The sequence below is a fragment of the Ursus arctos genome, unplaced genomic scaffold (genome assembly GCF_023065955.2).
Source record: "Ursus arctos isolate Adak ecotype North America unplaced genomic scaffold, UrsArc2.0 scaffold_3, whole genome shotgun sequence".
In the NCBI taxonomy this organism is placed as follows: Eukaryota; Metazoa; Chordata; class Mammalia; order Carnivora; family Ursidae; genus Ursus; species Ursus arctos.
The window spans coordinates 56,894,439-56,919,314 of NW_026622985.1; the positions used below are offsets into that span (position 1 = coordinate 56,894,439).

At 41.0% G+C, this 24,876-nt stretch overlaps 1 protein-coding gene across 2 annotated transcripts in view; it reads right to left on the minus strand.

Annotated features, from left to right (window-relative positions):
• The window catches only part of CPVL (carboxypeptidase vitellogenic like), a 126,076-nt gene that overhangs the window by 95,468 nt on the left and 5,732 nt on the right, over nucleotides 1–24,876 (minus strand). The window contains exons 2-3 of one of the 2 annotated variants that reach the window (XM_026508474.4): nucleotides 9,948–10,136; nucleotides 1,460–1,578 (exon numbers count right to left, since the gene is read on the minus strand). In XM_026508474.4, the coding sequence (XP_026364259.2) occupies nucleotides 1,460–1,578; nucleotides 9,948–10,125 (297 nt within the window). In that variant the 5' untranslated portion in view covers nucleotides 10,126–10,136. Of the gene's footprint in view, nucleotides 1–1,459; nucleotides 1,579–1,725; nucleotides 2,058–9,947; nucleotides 10,137–24,876 lie in introns of those variants that run through there. The other variant, XM_057304487.1, reaches the window with a different exon arrangement.

Consider the following 24,876-nt stretch of genomic DNA (forward strand, 5'->3'; position numbering starts at 1 on the left):
ATGTTGCTAGGCGTAATTTATACCAATTCTGTTTAAGACAGTTGTACTGGACATTTGGATATTTCCCTCACTGCTTCTGAAGGTCCATTCTCTCCTATGCTCTGTGCCCTGGTAGACAGAGCTCCAAGGACGGGACTCCAGTTGGGTTCCACCAATGGGAGGCAGCAGCAGGAGTCCAGAGGGCACTTGGGTGCCAACAAGGCACCTATACAACCCTGAAGGTGAGAACTCTCCTTTAATTTTGTGCTCCGAGCACCTCACTTACACACTCAAGAGTAACACCAAAGAAGAAGTAAACTGCGTAGGGCCCAGGAAAGTCTTCCCAGAGTAGGTGACAGCCTGAAGACTACTATGAGCCCAACCAAAAAGCGTCTGGAATTCCTCACCAACTCCTACATGCTTCCTCCCACCCACAACTACGTGGTCAACTATGGCAGAGGCCATGGCTGAGAAAGCAGAAGTGAGAAGTCAAGAAAATACAACCCAATCGTACCAACAAGAGCAATTTAATTTGAAAACTACCCTAGAGTAAACAATTTCATATATGCAACACTGCTATATGCAAATCACACGCAAATATAAATACTACCCTCCCTAGGGATAGTTTTTTCTTTGTTCTCTCTGGTTTCTAAACCAAATCCAATTTGGAAAATAAAAATAGAAAATTATCCTGCGGTGGGATAAAATTTTTTTATGCATCTCAGCCCCTCTACCAATATCCACCCCCCAAACAGTACCCATGAGCCTAAAGTGATTTGTTCATACTGAAGAATTGTGTGACATCACCACCATGCACTAAGTAGGATTGGTGAAGTATAAGGACATACCCAGCTGTGTATGTGTATGGACCTGAAAAGGTGAGTGATCCGTCTTCTAGGACATCAGTCCTAAATCAGCTGTCCTCCCTACCTGTCCCCATAAAGTCTTCCAGAATAAGTTCATTTCTCTCTCTTCTGTGTCCCCACAGAGTACTACTCAGTGGGTACTGGATGCATGAAGGGGTGAGTACAAAAATAAGAACTGGTACTGTGAAGTCAATGGATTGAGCAGCCATGGAAGTCCACCGTCAATTAACCTTAGACATGTGCCACCTGTGCATTTTGGGAATCTCCCCAGTCCTTATCATCCTTTGGCTGCTTACCGCCCAACCTCGCCCAAGGTATTTTTAGAACAAAACAACAACAGAATGACTTAAGGAGACTGTGGCAGGAAGAAGGTGGTAATGTGAATATTCTGCATAAGGCTGTGAGGAATTTAAGAGTTGGACCTTCCCTGCAAACATTTGTTTCCTGCACATAAACAGGAACACCACACAGATTCACTGGCACTTATTTTTAGAAAAAAAAATCTAAAAGATGCAAAAAAAAAAAAAAAAGTACATTGCTTGCAGGCTAACATGTCTTCCCTGGGACAGCATCCTGAGGGTTAGTGTCCTGTGGGGGTGCTCTCACAGGCCTACCTGAGCCGGGAAGAACCAGAAGAAGAGGTTGCTGTTGTAGGTCTTATTCACGGTGAGGTAGCCAGCATAACTCTTCACATTTGACGCTGGGAAAGGAGGGACCAAACTCTTCCTTTTTCCTAGTGGAAGAAAAAATTTCCCCAAGGATTAGAGAAATAATACAGTGTTAGCCATCTCCATCTCGGCCCGTCTTCTTCCTCCCTGGGGCCAGGTCCGGGATGGAGTGATCAGAAAGGCTACCAGGGGACTGGCACAAAGGTACTTACTGTAGCAAATTCCAGCCCACCCTGGTCCATTCCACACATTCGACATTCGTAACTTAGCCAAGGACAAGTGACATTTTTAACTTTTTTTTTTTGGTCCCTAAATATGAGCTATAATAACATTTTTTTTTTTAAAGAAAAAAATCACCTATTCTCAGCTCCACTCTAAAAAGTAAACCACGGTATTCACATTTGGGCCACTGGGAAGGCCAGGGCAGAAGTCACCCAATCCCAAAACATGAGGCAGTTGCAAGAGAAACAACGTAGCTAAGTAGCTCTCAGCCTCCGGAAGGCCTATATTCTCCACACTCTCCTTATCATGAAAGCAAAAGGCCTGCCACTTCCATTAAGGGAAACGGGCTGACGCATGTGGGCAGCGGGGAAGGCTCGGGAAGGCAGGGTGGGGCAGCCAGTGAGACTAAGGGTGACCTCGTGGCTACTCAGAGGAAGCCAAATAGGACAACAGGATAGTTGCAGAGGGCAGAGGTTGTGGCTTTTTTATGGCACCAAAGGGACAGGGAGGTGGAAAGAGGGACTGCTCAGATAGCTTGAGGACACCTAGAAGTAAATAAAATTAAGAGGAGAAGACACTTTGTTTTTTTAAGATTTTATTTATTTGTTTGAGAGTGAGAGAGTGTGAGCTAGGGGAAGAGCAGAGGGAGAGGGACAAGCAAACTCCACGGTGAGCACAGAGCCCCACAGACACAGGGCTCAATCCCAGGACCCTGAGATCAGGACCTGAGCCAAAACCAAGAGTCAGACGCTGAACTGACTGAGCCACCCAGGTGCCCCTAAAGGAGCTAACACTTTAAGGCAACAGTACTGAGGGCTTTATGTTACGTAGTAGGTATAATTATTGTCCACACTTTACAGATGAACTGAAGCTCAGAGAGGGTAAGTAACTTGCCGAAGGTCACACAGCTAGTAAACGAGAGCTGGGATGCAAACCCAGTGGTCAGGCTGCAGAATCTGCTCCTTCGCCCACCCTGCGATGCTGCTTCTCCACCAGAGAGTTAGTCGGAAAGTATGGGTGCCAGGGAGCAGAAGGAGGAGCAGTGATTAGGAAATGAATGAAGAAGAAATAAGAAAGAGATGGCAGGGTGTAAGGGGAACTGAAAGAGGGGTCTGGGTGAAGAGAGGTTCCTTAGTGGTGACAAAGCAAGTGTCCCCAGTAAAAACTAATGGTTCCAGAAAGGCTATTTATATCTGCCACATATTAAGGTGGAGACTGGTTAGCAGAGAGGAATAGGTCAGGTAGCTTGGTCCTTCACCCATGCCACCAACTGAAGATGCCTTTAGTGGGGTGCTGGAGCCCATAGGCTCTGGAGTGCTGTTAGCCTCCCTTCCCAACTTGGCATTCAGCAACATCACTGCTAGCATGCAATGAACCATGGTAAGAATGTTTATATTCTGGGATGGGTGCTGCAAATCAGGGCCCTGCCCCCCAGAGCTACTTGTGAAACTTACCAGCACACCATGGCATCCGGGGCTGCAAGTTCCTCTTTTAAACAATGAATCTGCCTGCTGCAAGGGAAACTCTCACCTAGACAGCACCGTTCCCTTCCCTTCGTACTTTCCTTCGTACTTTGCTGATCTTTGTGCTGCCACTGACGGGCCCTGTGGTCCTTTGGGCAGTCATTTCACATGTCTGTGCTTCAGTTTCTCATCTGTGTAAGGTGGATGACCTCATGGGTCAATGAGAGCAAGAGTCCATGCACCCACAACCTTTAGAAAAGAAGCTGGCTCATAGGGAGCATGGCTATTGTTAACCTGGGAAATGCACCTGCTCATTAGGAACAGGAAGCAACCAGGAGCAGAGGAGATGGTGGGACGAAGGCAGGGTTTCAACGGCAGTTTCCAGAAGGTCCTGCTAAGCTAGCAGAACAGGAAGAACATGGGTTTCTGAATCAGGCAGACCTAGGTTTGCAATTCTGACCAGTCTCCCCAACAAGTTGCTTTATCTCTCTGAGTCTCTCTTTCCTCTTGTGCAAAATGTGAATACTGATTTCCTCCCCCACCCCCACCCTGGGCTTTCTGCAAGGATCAAATGAAGAAAGCTGCACATAAAATGAGGGCACAGGCAAGGGAAGAGAAGATTATCACTAGCCCATGGGCCACCCCACCTGCAGTCTGGAAGACTTTGCTTTTTTCCAGCTTACTCCGGTTCCCCCAGGGAAGATTGCATAATTCATTCCAGTTTCTCTAGCTCTTCCCAAAGGGACCTATCCTTCCCTGCCAGAAAAAGGCAAAGAAAAAAGAAAGGGAGAGGAGCATTTTAAGAAAAGGAAAAGGGAAATGTTTGGGGAAAGTGCTATGTGCCAGCCCTCCTCCCAGCCTACACCCTTCCCCCCAGCAGCCTTGCTTCCCTCCACCCTTCTTTGCTTCCGCTCTCAATCAAACCAAAGAAGGATCACCCTCCAGGGCTGGGCAGCCTTTCAAAACTTTTTTTTCTTTTTTCTTTTTTCTTTTTTTTTTTTTGCCACTTAAAAAATTGAGATATAATGGACATGTAACATTATATTAGTTTCAGATGTACAACCTAACCATTCGATATTTATGTATATTGTGAAGTGGTCACCACAATGTCTAGTAAACACCCACCACCATACATAGTTACAATTTTTTTCTTATAATGAGAACTTTTAAGATCTATTCTCTTAGCAACTTTCAGATATACAATACAGTATTGTAAACTATAGTCACTATGCTGTACATTATCATACCCCCAGGACTTAATTTCTTTTCTAACTGGAATTTTGTACCTAAAACACTTTTGACAAATTTTCCCTCAAACTATTAATCTTCTCCAAATCAGAGAACCCCCAAAAAGGGGAGTGAGAACTGAAGATGGAGGGGTTGGGGATAAGTGAGATGTGAATCACAGAGAGGTAAGCGAGCAGGAGAGGATTCGAGAAAGAAGACAGAGAAAAATGAGAAAGATCGAAGTAGGATGAGAAAAAGGAAATATGTAATAGAAAGGAGCTGGAGGGAATGGAAGATGGGAGAGAGATGATTGAATCAATCTATCTCTCTGAGGCCAGCCTAGCACAAGGTCCGCCGGCTGCTCTGAAAATGATTCCAGGGCTCCTCCAGCCCTCCTTCACTGAGGGTTCCAAAGATGTTTGTCTGCTATCTTTTACATATTCAGGTGCATTTCCTGCTTTCCCTTCTAGATCAGGGGCTACTGGAAAGCAGGGAAATGGTCTTGTTTATCTTTGCACCCATGGGGATGCCGATTTAAGAACTTCAATACATTCAATATACACTTTTCAATGAATGTTAGCGAATGGATGAATGAATTAATAAACTAAAACCCATCACACTGACAATACACTAGGATTAGCGTATTTCTACAAAAACCTTCTAAGGAAGGCAGGCCTTATTTAGATCTTAAAAATTTAGAAGAACTTTTCCCTGGCTCACAAAAAAGTGTTTCACCCCATTTCAATTTTTAAGTTTCCTTTAATGAAATCATGGTAAAATAATTAAAAGTTCTTTCAACTAAAACGATAGTTCATATTTTCAAATGTTTGGTTCATTCTTCCAGAGCCTATTAATGGAATGTGGAAAATAAACTCCCAAGATGTAGGAGTTTCTTACTTCCTGGAACCATGACTCACAATACAAATGTTCAAAACAGTTAAAAAAAGGAAAAGGTTTTCTTTGAAGTGATTTCACTTCCTCCGTATTATTTACTGCAGTCACCAATGTTTGTGATATTAACACTTTGAAAAAGATCGGGGTGTAACCAAAGAAGAACTTGAACCAGCTAATCAGGAGGCATATTACATTCACAAAGACTCCAGTACAGGACAAGACAGTGCCAGACCATAAGTGATAATGAAGACCTGATAACAAAATACTCTAATTTTAAAGTTTGTGAAAAGGCAGTGTCTGTAGATATTTTTAAATTTGCCTTCTTTATTCGTTTTGCTTCCAGGGTTTATTCTAGCTGCAGAGAAAGCAAACATGCAATTACAATTACACAAAACTAAACCAGCTAATTGGGAGATTAAATAAAAAATTCCCTTGTCTTTTTGTGAATTACTATTTATCTCAAGAATGTTCCATTGCGGGGGCGCCTGGGTGGCGCAGTCGTTAAGCGTCTGCCTTCGGCTCAGGGCGTGATCCCAGCGTTACGGGATCGAGCCCCACATCAGGCTCCTCCGCTATGAGCCTGCTTCTTCCTCTCCCACTCCCCCTGCTTGTGTTCCCTCTCTCGCTGGCTGTCTCTATCTCTGTCGAATAAATAAATAAAATCTTTAAAAAAAAAAAAAAGAATGTTCCATTGCAATACTAAGACTCACGTTCCTAAGGTTCTGACAGGCTCAATAAACAAAAGGGATTTAGGAGAATGAGCTGACCATCTGTCCAGAGTTTCCTGAGCTTTCAGTAAAGCGGATGAATAAAATTATCCTTAATTATGTTGTCACAACTACATTTTTAATACCCAGATGTACCAGGTTTTGGATCAGCCACTTAAAATTCCATTCAAAAATTTTGATGGTGTAAAAGAACTTTAGAAAGTGACATTACATCAGCTTTACTGTTTTAGATGTTGTCGCTCATCAGATGGAGATCCATCAGACTTGGCACAGAAGGACAGAGGATGAAAACTACCTCCCCCAGGAGCTTCCTCTGCTACTGAGGATGACCACGACGGTGAAATGCTTATAGGCAACAAGTACAGGAATGGGAGGGATGTGGATGGTCTCTCGGATGGGCTCCTCCATATTCTTTTCACTTGGTTCTTCCAGATGCATGACACAGACACACCACCACGGTCACTTTCACCAAATGCCTCTGTTGGAACTGCTCCTCAGTACACACATGTCCTTCTTTATCTGCCCAAATCTCACCTAGCGCCTTCAAGTCTGGATCTAGTCACACAGCACAGTGGCTCATACCTCGGGTTCTGGAGTCCGCAGAGATAGGTTTTAATTCCATCTCTGTCACTTACTATCTTTAAATGGCCCTCACCAAGATAGTTAATTTTTCTAGGCCTCAGTTTTCTTATCTGTGAAATGGGAACAATAAGTATGTCTTCTTCATTAGAGTTGCTCTGAGGATTAAATTAGCTAAGGTGTGGGTAACACCCATGTCTGGCACATATTTGGGTTTAAAACTTAAATCGTACAAATATTTATTGAGTGCCTATTACTTATAGAAACTATGCTCGGGGGGAGGGTGCCTAGATGGCTCAGTCAGTTAAGCATCTGCCTTCAGCTCAGATCGCACATCAGGCTCCCTGCTCAGTGGGGAGTCTGCTTCTCCCTCTCCCTCTGTCTGCTGCTACCCCTGCTTGTGCTCTCTCTCTGTCAAATGGATGGATAAAATCTCGAAAGAAAGAAAGAAAGAAAGAAAGAAAGAAAGAAAGAAAGAAAGGAAGGAAGGAAGGAAGGAAGGAAGGAAGAAAGAAAGAAAGAAAGAAAGAAAGAAAGAAAGAAAGAAAGAAAAAGAATTTTTACTAAGTATTAGCCATTTGCCATTTTGACTACTACACTATTACTATTCTCTGGACTACACCAACCAAAAGGATAGTTTACCTCTCAAAATTTCCAGCATTCCTGCCTCAAATGTGATACTTCAATGTTTTAGTACTCACTGCTTTATGTCTTGTTTCATGTGTGTGCATCTTGGGGCGCCTAGGTGGCTCAGTCAGTTAAGCGTCTGCCTTTGGCTCAGGTCATGATCCCAGGATCCTGGGATCGAGTCCTGCATCAGACTCCTTGCTCAGCAACCTTTCCCTCTGTCCCTCCCCCACCTCATGTGCCCGCACTCTCTCTCTCTCTCAAATAAATAAATAAAATCTTAAAAAAAAAAAAAGAAGAAGAGCACAAGAGTCTTAAACAAAGGGAAATAAATTATAGTAGGCATATCACAGAGAGATGTCAGAAAATTTGAGTCCTAAACACATCTCTGGTACTCTTATCTGCATTTCCTTGGGCAAGTCACGTAAGGTATTGGAGTCTCGAAGTCCTCGTCTGTGGATTGGTAGGGTTGGTTCTGAGTATTCAACTCCTTTTCAGCTCTAAACTGGATGATCCGCTTTGATTTATTGTTGATGAACATAATCTAAGTCATCAGTACCCACTTCTTAAAGACGCCACAATGCGCGCATGTGATCCATTTTGGTAGCTTTGGATGATATTCTGTGTCTTCATATTTGCCTAGTGAAATGAGCCTGTACCACTGGGATACCATCTTTTCATGACTTTTCCACATTAAGTAAAAATGAGTCTTTTTAAAAAAAGGACTGACTACATTCTCTGACTACATCATCGAATGTACACTAGCGTCCACTGACCACATTATCAAAGTTTTTCACCTTTTCTTAGAAAAGAGATAGTGAGACATGGAGTCAATGTGTATGTCAGAAAAAGACATATGAGGGGCGCCTGGGTGGCACAGCGGTTGAGCGTCTGCCTTCGGCTCAGGGCGTGATCCCGGCGTTCTGGGATCGAGCCCCACATCAGGCTCCTCCGCTAGGAGCCTGCTTCTTCCTCTCCCACTCCCCCTGCTTGTGTTCCCTCTCTCACTGGCTGTCTCTGTCCTGTCGAATAAATAAATAAAGTCTTTAAAAAAAAAAAAAAAGAAAAAGACATATGACCAGGACTCAAATGCACCCTTAAGATACAAGAATGTGTTGGTTTTAAAGCAAATAAAACAAACAAACAAACAAAAATATATGACATCCTATTAGCTATGAGAATATTTCAAATGAAGAAAAGTTGCTTTATTTTAAAACTTCTTTATGGAGTCCATACACTTATTTTTGATCTGTAAAATGATTATTTCCTTAAAATATCCAGGATCACTTTCACACGTTCTCATGCTATCAACCACCCTACCAGCCTCACAGCCATTAACTCGTTCTCTCGGCCTGCGATTAGAGATAAACTTCAGTCCTTCAAAGCAAGTGCCCCCACCTATGTGCCAGCTGCCACATCTCTCATCTACTTAAAGAAAGTACTCCTGGGGCACGTGGGTGGTTCAGTTGGTTAAATGTCCAACTCTTCATTTTGGCTCAAGTCAGGCATGATCTCAGGGGTGTGGGATTGAGCCCCGTGTCAGGCTCCCCACTCAGCACAGAGTCTGCTTCTCCCTCTCCCTCTGCTCCTCCACCTGCTCTCTCTCTCTCAAATAAATAAATAAATAAAATCTTAAAAAAAAAAAAAAAAAAGCAAGTGCTCCTGAAATAGTTTCCCCACCCCAATCAACTTCCCCCTCTGCTGGATCATTTCTACCAGCAAACACATGGTCTCTTACCCTCTTAAAGACCCTTCCTGACCCCATAGCTCCCTCCAGCCACTACCCCATTTCTCTGATTCCTTTTACAAATAGCACTCCAGACTAGTTAGCTATATACTATTTTATAGTTCAGGAGCCTACTGATGTCCAGAAAGATTAAATCATTTATCTACACAGTGATTTACCCAAACATAAAGAAGCATTAAAAGCAGGGGTATATCATAAATTTTAGTCTCTGATGATACCAAAGAACATATTTTTTCCTATTACTAATAATAACAGAAAAACCCACAATGTCTAAATAAAAAGCCACTAATATTTAGGGAGCAATTTACAGGTTACAAAGAGTCTTCATGTACATTTTCTATCTGATTCTTAACATCCCTGCAACCCCACAAAGGGATTATATCCCCATCTTGTTAATGAAGAAACTGAGGCCTAGGAGGTCTGGGGAACTTGCCAGGCAAAGGGGCGCAACACTGTGCCTGTGGTCACAGACTGAGGAGTGAGGTTGTCGGGGTGTGAATCCTGCATCTATCAGCTGGTGTCCACGTGACCCTGGCAGGTAACTTAATCTCTTTCTGCTTTAGTGTTCTTGTGTGTCAAATGGGTTTGCCTCCCTGGGTTGTGGAGATGCTTACACGAGTTTGTGTAGAATCCCTGGAACCAGTAACTGACATGTATGAAGTTCTAAGGTTAATATTCACTTTATTAAGTGCTCGGTTGTGGACAGGCACTATGCCAGTTTTATAAATAGAAGGGTAGGGGCTCCACTACGAGACAATTTGTCCCTGGCAAACTCTCATTTTAGCTCAAAACTCTGATAATATAGGACATCAAATCATTAATATTTGAAATAAAAACAACTAAGCAAAAATACCCAGAATGATTTTGAATCCTGTAAGATAATTGCTTTAAAAAAAAAAAAACCTGTTGAAAATACACCAGTGGATTTCTGATTTTATGAAACTTACCTTCTTCAAGTTTTCCAGCTTCAATGTAGGGAGTAAGAAACAATGGATCTCCTACATCTCCCTTATGTGGTACGGAAACCCGAACTTTTTTGTATAAGGAGTGAAAGAGTCCATCACCACCAGGGCTGAACATGAACATGGCCACCAAAACAGTCGCCTTCCACATAGCACCAACCATTCTCTCTAGTCCTAGGATGAAAACAACAAATGAATCCGAAGAGTAAATATTTACCCAGCCTTTTTACATACAAGACATTCATTTATCTCATTCCCAAAAACAGGTTATTGTAAAAATAAATAAATAAATAAATAAATAAATAAATAAATAAATAAAGTATATTGTATGTCAAAGCCCCTTGCTAAGCACCTTGGATACCACCTGAATAAAACAGACCCAATACCTGCTTACCCTGAAGTGAGTAGTCTAAGGGAGAAGGAGGCGCTATTCAAGGATTTATATTCTAACTAGAGAAACCATTTATATTTCTAAAACTGTGGTCTGAAAAGTAAATTCAATGCAGGGTTAGATAAAACCTCAAGACAGCAAGGACTCTGTAAGTGATCACCAGAAGAGTGGTAGAGACACTTATCTACCACAGGAAGGGAGAGGATTGAGAACACACCTCAGACTGAGAGAAACCAGGAAGTCCTTACCAAGGTCCCGGATGTGAGTAAAAGGCGGGTGGAGCCCAAATGGGCCGGAGAAATGGGGAAGGCATCACTGATGGGTGGAATAGCTCGAGCCAAAGTGAGACTTGAGTTGTCCATGGCACTTCACAGACAAATTTAAAATAAACAAAATGGATTTCCGCTTACCTCTTCTGTCTCTTACAAATCATAAACTTGGCATCCAAGAGCAAAAAAGAAAAGAAGGAAGAAAGGGAAGGTCCTACAACTATCTACAGGTCCCTGCCCTGTAGTTACCTGATAAATAAACTCAAGAGCTACGCCTCAAACTTTATGAACACAGCTTTTTAAGGGTCTTCAAATCTGATGTTTGCTTGGAGTATTCATCTCAGCTGATAATAATAATGGCTTAAAATAATATGATGATTTCCCGAAACTTGTACATAAACATGTAATTTGTATTTACAATGCGCTTTCACATGTGTTTTCAGCTGATTTGAATATCTTAATAACCAGACCAGGAAATCAAAGATGATTATCACCAATTTTAGAGAAGGAAAATTTCACTCAAAGGAATGCCTTATCCAAGGACATGCTGAACCAGTCAAGGCCAAGACCAGGTTAAGTTGAGTCACGGGTACACAGGGCTGGAGGGCAACTTTTTCTTAAATTTTGATGTTTTGTTCATCGTGGATTTTCCTTTGTATACTTTTGATTTTTTTTTCAAATATTGCATTAAAATACTATGTATCATGATTATTGAGTTTTTCGGCACTCTCTTAAATTTTACCCTGGGCAAGGGCCTCATTTGATTCACCTTAATCCTTAATGCTACGTATTATGATCCGACATAAGTGCTATTATTACTCTTCACTACTATTATTTAAGCATGATCCAAATTCTTAGCTCTAAAGTCTATTTATTCATGAAATGAATAAATACTTTACTCACGCAGGTTTCTGGATGTAGAAAGAAGTATACAACTATGCAAATATAATGCCTGCTTTGGACTGTTTAAAATAGTGCTTTAAAATACCATGCCATTAAAACATCTTAAAAACACAAAATGTGTAAAAATCTATTACCACATGCTTATCACAACCCCAGCTGGCATAACATGAAAATACTGGTTGTAACAAATTTTAGACACATTCCCCAATAAGATAAACATTTATAATTATAATTTGATCAAATATACAATGCTTGTCAAGTCTTTTCACGGTTAACTTAATAGAAATCCCCATACTTCATGTAAACAAGCCCAACCAAATACAATCTGGAGCTAAAAAAAATGGTTTTGCTTATTATTGACTATAATAAGGAACGAAATGAATTTAAAACCTGAAATAGTCCCAAGAAGCCCAAGAGTAGTGACCACTATGGAGCTGATAAAACATTTTTTTTTAATTATGTGAACTTTTTACACTGATGTTTTGATAACATAACTACTTTCAACGAATACTTAAAATCAACACTCTTACTCTCTAACTGGCTCAGGAAAAAAAAAAAAATCTGTGGAATTAAAAAAATACTGGAAGAAGCTCTTCCAGTAAGAGGTTTTTTTTCCTGGTGGCAGAAACAAGAAACGAATCAGGCCATCTAATTTCTCCATGTTCCTGCTGCAAACCTCCAGCTCCCTTTAATGGAAGTCATTAATATTTAAATAACCAGGGTAGTAACAACACTTCCCTTGTAAGCAGATGTTGACTCAAAGATGTTAAAGAAGGAAAGAGGTAAAACTCATCTTGGTTTAATTGACGTAAATCTAATACATAAAAGTAAGAGTTGGGTCAATTTAGTAGATCTCATTAACATTTAATCAAATAACTATTAGAGTCATGGTTTCTCAAGCCGGTGAATTAAAGCAACAACATACTTCATTTCATAATTCTCATTTAACCATCAGAATTCCTGAACGGTGCTTGGCTGTCATCTCTCCTCATGAAAATGAAAGCTATTTTACCATGGATGGAGAAGTGTTGTTGTTGTTGTTGTTTTCCTTAAATGCTTCTCAAATGTTTTTGCTTATCCTAAATTAGCCCAAATCTTGTAACCTACTGAACATTTATTGAGTACTTTCTAAACAAAAAATCCCGAACTAGAAGCTATTGCCCATAGAAAGTGGAAAAAAAAAAAAAAGATGAACCATACAATTTATCATGTCTATTTGAAATAATATGAAAACATTGATGCTATTTCCAGTTTAAATATATCATATTGAAGGATTCAGGCAAACTGTTCTTCCTAATGTTAGAAACACAAAATCTAAGTAAATACGAAGCAATATTGGCAGAATTAAATAAGCTAAAGGTCAAAAGTGTAAGATTTACTAAAATCGTCTTACTAAACCTTAAATATTACAGTTGGAAACCATAGGTTCAAAGTACAATGTTTTTCTATAAACACAGCTATTTATCACAGTGTTCCTTAGAATAAAGACTGTCAACAATGTAAACAATTTAAAATAAGTAAGTCGTTGTACACCAAAAAGATGGAATTATACACAGCAATTAAAATGACAAGAATATTTTGGAAAATATACTAAAATGTTAGGTAAAGAAGAGCAGGCGATTATATTGGATATATGGTAGTTTCTCCTTAATTAATAGTTCTTTAAAATTTCTAAAGTTTCTACAATAATTACTCTTCTAATTAGAAAAAAATAGTTTCTGGTTTTGCTTTTGTTAAGATAAAGTGAAGCAAGTGATAGACATGGCAAAAAAATGCTGGTTCCTTATTCCTTGTTACTACCTGGTTATGACCTCTTGCGTTTCCTAGGAATGAGGGTTCTGTTTGTTCTTTTAGAATACATTCTTCTTTCTCCAACATTCTGTGAGGAAGTGTCTTGATCTCCTAGAGCCACAGAACCTCAAGACTCAAAGTACACTTTCTCTTTGGCAAATTAGAAGCTTCTGCGTAAATGTGAGATGCTGTTATAATAATAATTACTATTATTATATTGTATTTAATTCTGCCTGGAATCGAGTCCATAACAAATGTGCACATAATTGGTATTGGCAAATATTTGCTGAACTGATGTGTTTAAATAATGAATCATATTTTAGACAGATATGAGATATTAGATATTCATGTGGTCCAATTCTTTCATCTTGGAGACTAGAAAACTGGAGCCAGAGAAGTACATAAATGACGTACGATTACACCACTGGTGAGTAGTAGGGCCAAGACTCAAAGCCAGGATTTATTTATGGCTCTACATCGAATCTGCTTTCCACACTTCTATCCTTGGTTACAATTATATTCAGATATTCTATTATTGTCTCAATAGATAACTGTAACAGTCCTAAACCCCTTTCACAGAGCATGCACTAAAAATGACAAATGAATAAGCAGAAATATTAATAAGTCAATCTTCCCAGAGAAATTTGGTTTTTAGAAACAGTAAACACTTAATCCAGGTTCTGCCAACTCATTCATTGATGCTTCAGTGAGGCAGTGACTTCTCTGGGTCCCAGTTGATGTGTTAAAACCAGTGGTTACGGGGCTTCATCAAGATAAAAAGCTTCTGCACAGCCAAGGAAACAGTCAAGAAAACTAAGAGGCGGGGTGCCTGGGTGGCACAGCGGTTAAGCGTCTGCCTTCGGCTCAGGGCGTGATCCCAGGGTTATGGGATCGAGCCCCACATCAGGCTCTTCCACTATGAGCCTGCTTCTTCCTCTCCCACTCCCCCTGCTTGTGTTCCCTCTCTCGCTGGCTATCTCTGTCTCTGTCAAATAAATAAATAAAATCATAAAAAAAAAAAAAGAAAGAAAGAAAAGAAAACTAAGAGGCAGCTCACAGAATGGGAGAAGATATTTGCAAATGACACTACAGATAAAAGACTGGTATCCAAGATCTACAAAGAACTTCTCAAACTCAATACACAAGAAACAAATAATCAAATCAAAAAATGGGCAGAAGATATGAACAGACACTTTTCCAATGAAGACATACAAATGGCTAACAGACACATGAAAAAATGTTCAACATCGTTAGCCATCAGGGAAATTCAAATCAAAACCACATTGAGATACCACCTTACGCAAGTTAGAATGGCAAAAATGGACAAGGCAAGAAACAACAAATGTTGGAGAGGATGTGGAGAAAGGGGAACCCTCTTACACTGTTGGTGGGAATGCAAGTTGGTACAGCCACTCTGGAAAACAGTGTGGAGATTCCTTAAAAAGTTAAAAATTGAGCTACCTTATGATCCAGCAATTGCACTACTGGGTATTTAACCCAAAGATACAGACGTAGTGAAGAGAAGGGCCATATGAACCCCAATGTTCATAGCAGCATTGTCCACAATAGCTAAATTGTGGAAGGAGCCAAGATGCCCTTCAACAGATGACTGGATTAAGAAGATGTGGTCCATATATACAATGGAATATTACTCAGCCATCAGAAAGAACGATTACCCAACATTTGCAGCAACATGGACATGGACAGGACTGGAGGAGATTATGCTAAGTGAAATAGGTCAAGCAGAGAAAGACAATTATCATATGGTTTCACTCATTTATGGGACATAAAAAATAGCAGGAAGATCGGTAGGAGAAGGAAGGGAAGAATGAAGGGGCGGGGTAAACAGAAGGGGGAATGAACCATGAGAGACTATGGACTCTGGGAAACAAACTGAGGGCTTCAGAAGGGGGAGTGGGGGATTGGGATAGGCCAGTGATCGGTATTAAGGAGGGCACATATTGCATGAAGCACTGGGTGTTATATGCAAATAATGAATCATGGATCACTACATCAAAAACTAAGGATGTACTGTATGGTGACTAACATAACATAATAAAAAATTATTATTAAAAAATAAGTAAATAAAACCAGTGGTTGCATTTCCAGGAGCTTTGAGAGCTCATTGTTCAACAAAGCCATTGCTAAAAATTAAACTTAATCATTTTATAAGTTTTCTTTAAAAACATAAGTAATAAATAGTCAAAACTCATCACTTCATAACTGTTTACTACATTTTACCATGACTCCAGGGTTATGGTTTTTGTATGTGGTAGACAGATTACATAATGGTTTGGTACAGTGCATTTCTTTCCAACTCTGTGTTCAGGAACATCCTGTTGGTATCTTGAAATCAGCCCTGGTGGGAGTATTTACACCACAGAAATCAGCAAAGACTCCCACACTCAGAGAGCTGGTTTTTAAACATTTACCCACACATGGTGGTCTCATGTTCCTAATATGAAAAATAAGCTGGAAACTTCTTTCCATCAACTCACACTCTAATTCCAATTGAACTGATCAGCAGAAGAGACAAAAGGGGAAAATATTGCCAAGTTGTCCTAGTGTTTGAAGGCAACCATTAACATGGTCAGATATGCATGCCTTCTAGAAAAGAAACCTGAAAAAGCCACTGGAAACTGTGTGTTCTACCAATGAAAAAAGAATCAAAAACAAAAACTCCAGAATGAGGACAGAGAAACAAAGAGCAAACATGTCAAGCCACCCTCTGTTCTCTCCTTCCCACTTGCCTATTTTATATTATAGATTATTATTCCAATGAAAGGAGAGGAACAGGTCCATGTAAGAAAGGCTGTACCTGCAGTAAAATAGCTATTTGGATTCTCCCTCCATATTTAACTGGCTTTAGTGGCTCCCAACATAAGAAAACATTCCCCAAAACAAACGAAACAGGCCAACTAGTAACAGACATTTCCATGAAATCTGTAATAAAAGAAAGGTACAAGAAAGTGGCTCCTCTACTTTAAAAAGATGTCAGCACATGTCGAGATTGTTCAAGCATATCCAAAGCACCCGAATCCTATAAGAAAGAGCTACGGTGCACCTTCCACTAAACACCACATCTAGCTCTTTTGCTAAAAGATTTCCATGCACACAAGTGGCTTATTGGTTTATTTGGATAAACAAACCTTTATCCAAATAAACAAACCTCTATTTTGAGGGATCCCCTACTCGTTTTCCTCAAGACATCATTTTAATTTCTCAAATCGATGTTTGAAGCGCTCTTTTCCCAGGAAAGACATAGTACCAGACACACGAGGTGAGCGGTGATGGGCAACCTTCTGCTGGGGGGCACTGAGGACATGCCTATCTCCTTTTCCCAGACCACCCCTCTGGCATCACACAGGGGTGTCTAATCTTGCTAATAACTTAGTCATTCCCATCTCTGCCAAGGTATTTTTGGACTCAAAGGAAAGAAAGGGAGATAAACTGGAGTTGTGTGGCAGGTAGAGAATGAAAAGAATCAGGAAGAGGAGGAATATTATCTGACACAGGAGGAGGCAGCTCTGCCTTGAAGTCTCACTGCAACCAGGGAAAATTTGAATGGGGGTGGAAAGTAAAAAGTAGACAGGTCCCAAAACGTTAATAACAGTTTTGAAACAGAAAGACATCCTTACGAGGCCTCATCATAATAATACCAGCAATAGCTACCAATTATTGAACATTCTCTATATACAGGGAAATGTGCTAATTACTTTATATTTTTATTTCCAACCTTCCTGGGGCAGATACGATTATCATCTCATCTTAGAGATGAGAAACAGATCCTCAGAGAATTTAAGTTATTGGCCCAAGTTCACACCACTAATAACTGGTAAAGCAAGGAGTTAAGGCCAATCCTAATCAGTCTACAAAGACTATCCTATAGTTGCAATACCAACTGTGGGACAGAGTCCCTCCTCCTTATTCAGGTAAATTTGGAAATATGATATATTATATGCCTGCAGAATTAAATTATTATGTTAAGAAGTTCTGCTGTAAATCAATCTGTTAAAACTTTAGCCCAGTATTTCCCAAACCAACAATTTTTTTAAAAGATTTAATTTATTTATTTGAGAGAGAGAGCAAGAGAAAGAGAGAGCACAAGCGGTGGGGGGGAGCGGCAGAGGGAGAAGCAGGCACCCCATCGAACAAGGAGTCCCGATGAGGGGCTTAATCCCAAGCCCCCCAGATCATGACCTGAGCCTAAGGCAGACGCTTAACCAACTGAGACACCCAGGCATCCCCCCCAAACCAACAATTTTTGATCAGGAAAAGCTTCTTATTATTGCGTAATGTCTAAAAATTTTATGTAATACACTCTGTGGCCTTTATTCATTCAACAAAACATGGTGGAGGAACATGGATATTCTAAGCCCTTCCTGCTGGGCTAACACTTCAGTTACGGTCTGGAAACATCTCTGGGTAGAGCCAGCCTTGAGGAAACAATGCCAAGGCCCTGAGGTGCCAATAAGTTTTGTTTGTTGTTGGTTGATGGGAGCACAGTGAATGAAGAAGGAAGTGGCAGGCACATGATGAGCTCAGAGGTGCTCAGGGCCAAAGTACGCAGAGTTTTAGCTGTTTTCATTTTCATTAGCAGTAGGAAATAATACGGTCTAATCGGAATTGTGAAATGGCAAATGATCACTCCGGCTGCCATCCAGCGAGTAGACTATGGGAGAATAAGGATGGAACCAGGATACCAATTAGGAGGCTGATGTAATATTCCGGGAGAGAAGGCAGAGGCTGGACCAGGGAGTAGTGGTGCAAGTGGTGAGAAGTGTGAGCTACATTTTGCAGGCAAGCCCACCGGTATTTATTAATAGACTAGCTATAATGGCTGAGGGAAGGAAAAGAAGCAAGGATGACTCCTAAGTTTCTTTTGCCCAGAGCAACTTCGTGGATTATTATGCATTGAATTGTGTTCCCCCCCCAAAAGATACATTGAAGTGCTAACCCCCAGTACCTCAGAATGTGACCTTATTTGGAAATAGGGTCTTTGCAGGTGTCGTCAGTTAAATTAGAATGAGGTCATACCAGATGAGGACGAGACTTAAATGCAATGTAACTGGTGTTTAGCAAAGACACACAGAGAGGAGAGCACCAGGCAAAGTCAGAGAAGAAGGTCATGTGACAGTGGGGGCAGAGACTGGAGTGGTGCATCTAAGAGCCAAGAATCGCCAAGGATTATGGCAAACACCAGAAACAAGAAGAGTCAGGGAAGGATCCTCCTCTTCCTCTCCCCTTCTGCAGGTTTCAGAGGGAATAGGGCCCTGCCAGCACACTGATTTTGGACCTCTATTTGAGATAATAAATTCCGATGTCTTAAGCTGCCCTCCACCCCCGTTTGTGGTCCTTTTTATAGTAGCCCTAGGAAACTCATACATGGATAGTGGGACCAATATCCAACTGGAGGTTGGGAAAGCTCTGGAAGGAGTCCGGCTGGAGGGGGTAAAATTTGAACCATCACCCATCTAATGGGAAAGAGAAGCTAAATTGATTTCTTATTAAGATATGTCTGGCATTATTATAAGCCAGGATTTCCCACAGGATCTTTCGTGAAATATTAGCTCAATAAGATGTTAACAGATTTTAAAAGGACAAAAGTTTGGGAAAATTTGGGTTAAAGGAACTTAAACAGGTTTCCTGGTTCCAGAACATCTCAGAGCCTTTCATTTGTTAATGGGCAACATGTGTTTACTTGACTGTGACTCTGTTCTTAGAGAGGCCCTGAATCCAGAGGTTTACATAAGACGTATCCAGATGAGGACACTAAGTCCCAGGCTGAACAATTTCTCAAGTCCTGGGTTAATTTTCTCAAGCCCCACTTAGCTATTATTAAACAGTAAAGCTGGAATTTGAAGCCAGATCTAGATGATTCCAAAGTCCATGTATTTTACATATATCATTGTATACATGACATAAGAAAATCTGCCTCCACATAACTTTTGACAAAAGCAGAATTCTGGGTAAACTGGGTTATCTTGGCATTTGCAAAACTTATAGGTACTAAAATTGCAAGTGATTTAAGGGCACGTCTTTCCGCGAAGCAGTGAAAATCACATGCTCAGAGAATGCTTCCTAATGGATTTCTCGTGTAGGTCCTTCAGTTTTGAAACCGATCTTTTAGGGGTGGCTGAAGCCCTCAGTCCTTTAGGACTCATGGCAAAAAGCACTATCTTCCGGTGAGAAATTCTTTATTTTTCTGATGTAAATTAGCCCTATTCTTTTTAGAATCAGCCTCTTTTTTGCTATCTACTATGACTAAATATTTCAAATAAAAAATTAGGATACAAGATGACAAATACAAGGGTAAGACTGGGCGCTATGGATGAGAATATTTTATATGAGGATGGTCCTGGGAAATCTGCGGTGATGTCACCTTAACTATTGTTCCCTGAAGTGACAAGAAATTCCTCCCTGATTCCAAAACAGAGATTATTCCTATGGAGAATATCTGCCATGTAAGACTCCCTTAGTTGAGTCTAGTACTTTCCTTATCTCTTTTCCATGCATGGTTTCATTTGGTCTTCAAAGTAGTTAGTGGCTCTTCAACAGGGGCCCATGTCGATGGAGCAGAGCTGGGGCAGACTCCAAGTTCACTGGACCATCCACTCAATTCAATAAACAAATAAAGCTGACCCTAACAACATGAAGGTCAGGAGTGTGACCCCCTGCACAGCTGAAAATCCTGATATAACTTTTGACTCCCCCCACAGTTAACGACTAATGCTGATGCTGATAACATCAACAGTCAAGTAACACATGTTTTGTATGTTATATGTATTATACACATGTACATATATGCATGTATTCTTGCAATAAAGGAAGCCAGAGAAAAGCAAATATTATTAAGAAAATCGTATGGAAGAGAAAATACATTTACAGTACTGTAATGTATTTATCAAAAAAAAATCTGCATACACATGGACCCATGCAGCTCAAAGTGCGTATCTTCAGTTCCTATTATGTGCTAGACTCCAGTGTAGGCACAGAGAACCAAAGAGACAAAATGTCTGCCTTTATGAAGCCTACCCTGCAGTGGGAAAGAGCACGAGGAGAGCTACTGAGAAAATGAAAGCAGGGTAGAGGGGTTGAGAATGTTGAGTCAAGGAGTGGTGTTATTTTACATCGGGATGGTCAGGGAGGGTCCCTCTGAAGAAGTGACATGTGAGCAGCTCTGAAGAGTATGAGAGACTTCCATGTGAATCCAGGGAGAAGAGAGTGTCGGTCGGAGAATAGTGATCGCACAGGCACCATCACAGGAGGCAATGAGAACAGAAACTAGTGTGGCTGGACTCCAGCGAGTGAGGGGGAATGTGGTACCAAGTGGGGCCAATGATCAGATCTGGGTGTTGAAAGCCAGCAAGTGTTTTGGGGGCTTCCTTTTCCCCAGCCCTGGTGTTTCCAGCCCTGGTGAGGCTGGCCTCTGGCCACCAAGAGGCTGGGCGAGAGGTGGAAAGGTTTACCTGATGAATAAACGTGGGTAAACTGGGCATGCTGGGCTCCTCATAGGGAGCAATGGTCTTCTCTCTCCACCCCATTTGGGCGTGTAAATGGCTGGGAGAATCTGCTCAAAGCTGGGCTTTAGTCGTAGGAAGTTCACTGGCCCAGAACTAAGAGTTTCAGTCCAACCCAGTTTGTCTCAGGAATACAGACACCACGTGCCTTGCTCTTTTGTCTTCTCAACCAGAACTCAGGTGAGGAAAAGGAATTTGCTATTCCCAGAGACTCCCTCAGAGACCCCAATAGAATGGAATTTGAGGTTTATTCTGATTGTAACAGGCTGGAATTTTTTCCCACTGTACCCCACAGTACCCCACTGTCTCTATTGTCCTGCAAGCATTTCATCATATACGTAATTGGAAAAAGGCATCCTTAACAGTATCAGCTTCACACATGTATTCAGAATTTGAAGTCCCATACAGTCTGGCTTGCTCACACCAGCCCTGGAAAGTTATGAGAGTTGATCACAAGAAATGATTTTTAAAAATCAGACTGTCCCAGGGGCACCTGGGTGGCTCAGTCGGTTGAGTGTGTGCCTTTGGCTCAGGTCATGATCCCCGAGCCCCGTGTTGGGCTCCCGGCTCAGCAGAGAGAGTCCGCTTCTTCCTCTGCCCACTACCCTTTCCCCGCCCCCCACCACCACTCATGCTCTCTATCACTCTCTGTCAAATAATTAAATAAAATCTTAAAAAAAAAAAAAAAACCAAACCATCCCAAATACCTTCACACCGGTAACCAAAGGGCGACAAAGTCACAGACTACTTGGCAAGAACAAATAAATACAGAACTGAGCTCCCTCGTTAAATACTTTAAAATCAAGTGTGCATAGTATCCAAAGTGGAGACCATAGGAAAAGCCCAGACTTGTTGATCCGGTTCTTCTGCCATGAATGGAAACACCATCTACAATGACCTCTATAGTTTCTCAAACCAAAGCAAAACAAAACAAAACAAAGAAAACAAAACTATTTTCACTCTCTTTCTTGCTGCATTCTCACGTCTGTCCATACCGTCTTGCCCCAATCATTAATGATCTCCAGATTCCCAAATTCAAAGGTCTTTGTCCTAATTGCTTTCTCTGACACGTTGACATTACTGCTTTGGTAAATTTACCAATGCCTTGCCTTTTGTAATATGCGCTTTCGTGGATCTTCTAGGATGTTGTCTTTCATGGTTCCTTCTTCCTCTGCCTTCCCCTCAAGTATTGGGTTTCCCAGGAGTCTATCCTTGGTCCACAGCTTAACCCCCTCTACACAGTCTCTCCAGGGTGGTCCCATCACTCTAAATAGACCTCCTACTGACACCACTCATGTAACCACGCTTCTCCGGAGCTGCAGGCTCATCTACCAGCTGCCTGCTGAACATCTTCATCCGATGCCCCAAGGGTATATTAAACTCAGCTGGTCATCATGGAACCCAAGCCTTCTGCTAAACACAGTGAATTGAACACATTTGTTTATTTCTGTTCCCTCCTGAAACCGCTCTAATGTGAAAACAAAGACATTTTTTTAAAGGTATAAATCCCATGGCCAAAGAAAACAGCAAATATGGCAGGTCAAAATTTTGTTGCTACTGTTAGACGGAAAGTGAACAGATAGTTTGCAGAGAATGAAAGCAGAATATCAATGAGAAACAAGCTCATTCATGTCACAAAACCACAGAAAGGCAAATGGTAGGTACCAGACACTGCAGAAGGCAAAGGGCAGACAGCATGGCACCGAACCAGAGGGACAGGTGAAAGTCTGTAAGAGAGGGTAGAGCCTCGGACCCCCTGCAGACCCTGGCAGAGGAAGACACTCCTCCCGCAGAAAATTTATTCTTTGAAAACTTAAGACATTGAAACTCTAGACTTGAGAATATGAAATATAGGAAAAGTTGGGGAAGAGGAATCCAATTTAAAACTAAGAGAAACTCTACATACTGATTGCCTCCAGCCCCTCCAACACTCAGCTCTAAGGAAGCTGACAACACTATCGGCCTCTATCTCTCACCCTACGCAGGAGAATGAAGAATTCTTCTCTGGAATGCCTGAATCCACTGAGAGAAGAGTCCTATACGTACTTACTTGTCCTGCATCGAAATATCTTGGACCCCACCACTCAACACCAGGGAGCCAGTGAACTGCTGGCAAATCCCTTCAACACAATGGAGCTTCCAACCAGCAACTTGGTTTCTCACACTTAATATAAAACTAGAGTCAAAGAAGCACTGGACATTGGAAGAAATCCTTTAATTTGGAAGAAAAAGCAAAAGAAATTACTTGAAGGGAAAAAAAATCAGAAGAAACCAAAATACAAGGAATGGAATAACTTCAAAAACAAAATATATGTATATATCTTTAAGGACATAAGAGAAGATACCGCATTCATTTAACAAGGGAATGAAGGACAAGAACATGTTCCTGAAAACTAAAAATAAGGTGGTAGCAATTTTAAGATTTTGATAAAAGAGTGGGACAATAAAGACACACAAATCTTCTAGAAAATATAACTAAAAGAGAAAAGGGCTTAAAAAAATAGGAAGAAAAAAGATAAGATAATTAAGAGATTGGTTCTGGAAGACCAACATCCAACAATGGGAGTTCTAGAAAAAGAAGGAAGATACAATTCAAGGAAGGAAATTATCAAAGTGATAACACAAAAACATTTAGCAGAGGTACAGACATAACTCCCGGATTTAAAGGGACCACCAAGTTCCTGGATCAAGGAATGAAATGACACAGAACAGACTCCAGAAATAAAGGGACTCATTAACTTTCCAGAGAGAGAAAGAGAGATATCACAAAAGAGAATCAAGAACCAAGATGACATTAAACTTTTCAGTAGCAGCAACAACAGCTAAGAGATGCTGGGAAAACATGCCTCTAAAATACTAAGAGGAAAATAATCTTCGAATTAGAATGACACACTCAGGGGCGCCTGGGTGGCACAGCGGTTAGGCGTCTGCCTTCGGCTCAGGGCGTGATCCCGGCGTTCTGGGATCGAGCCCCACCATCAGGCTCCTCCACTATGAGCCTGCTTCTTCCTCTCCCACTCCCCCTGCTTGTGTTCCCTCTCGCTGGCTGTCTCTATCTCTGTCGAATAAATAAATAAAATCTTAAAAAAAAAAAAAAAAGAATGACACACTCAGCCGAACTATCAAACAGTGTCAGGATAAATTAAGGAAATCTTCAGGTAGAGACAAGTTTCAAAAAAATTGATTCTTAACACTGCACTACTCAGGAAGCTACTGGGAGATGTGTTCCACCAAAACAAGGAAGAAAACCAAGAAAGGGAAAGACAGAAATTTCACTAATAGGGGAACTAATGCAGAAGAGAAAACCCGAGATGACAGTTGTGCCTGGAGATCCACCAGTGCGGGTCGAAGCCTAAGTAAGAGCAATCCATAGGCAAGATCCTCAAGAAAATAAAAATATGACTACCACACGAGTTTCTGTAAAAATATCATACGCATAAGGATAGTACAGTTCTGTCCGCAGCTTTGGACAGAAGTCCCGATAGTGTCACAGAAAGCGAAGCAATCCCAAAAGAGGCAGTTATTCACTCAATGAAGAATATAAAACTGTACAAGAAAGGCAACGCAATTAGAGTATACTACTTGGCTCAGCAGTAATCATTGCATAATAAAGTAAACATTCGATGTGGATTTAGCAACAAGCCTATATTCTATAGCCATGTGAACAGGATGGGGGGCAGGCAGGTTGGGACATAAGGTAAGAGTGTTACAATCCCACCTTGATTACTAGGAAGTCCACAGAAAATACCTCAAATTGAGAAAAAAAAAATGCAACTCTTAAACCAATAAGTCAAGAAATAGACGAGGCAGATTACTTAGAAATTTGGAGTTAAATACTAAAAGAAACAGATAAGAGTCAGAGGAAACCTTACGGATAAGGGAAGGGTGGGGAGTGATGGTGAAGACGACTAAAATTTTTTATGATGAGAAATATAATAGGACTTGGGTTTTTCACCTGCATATGTGAATTATGTTGACAAAAATCAAAAGTGATTAAGAACTCAAATGCCCAACTTAGTATCTTCTTCCCTAAACATGTC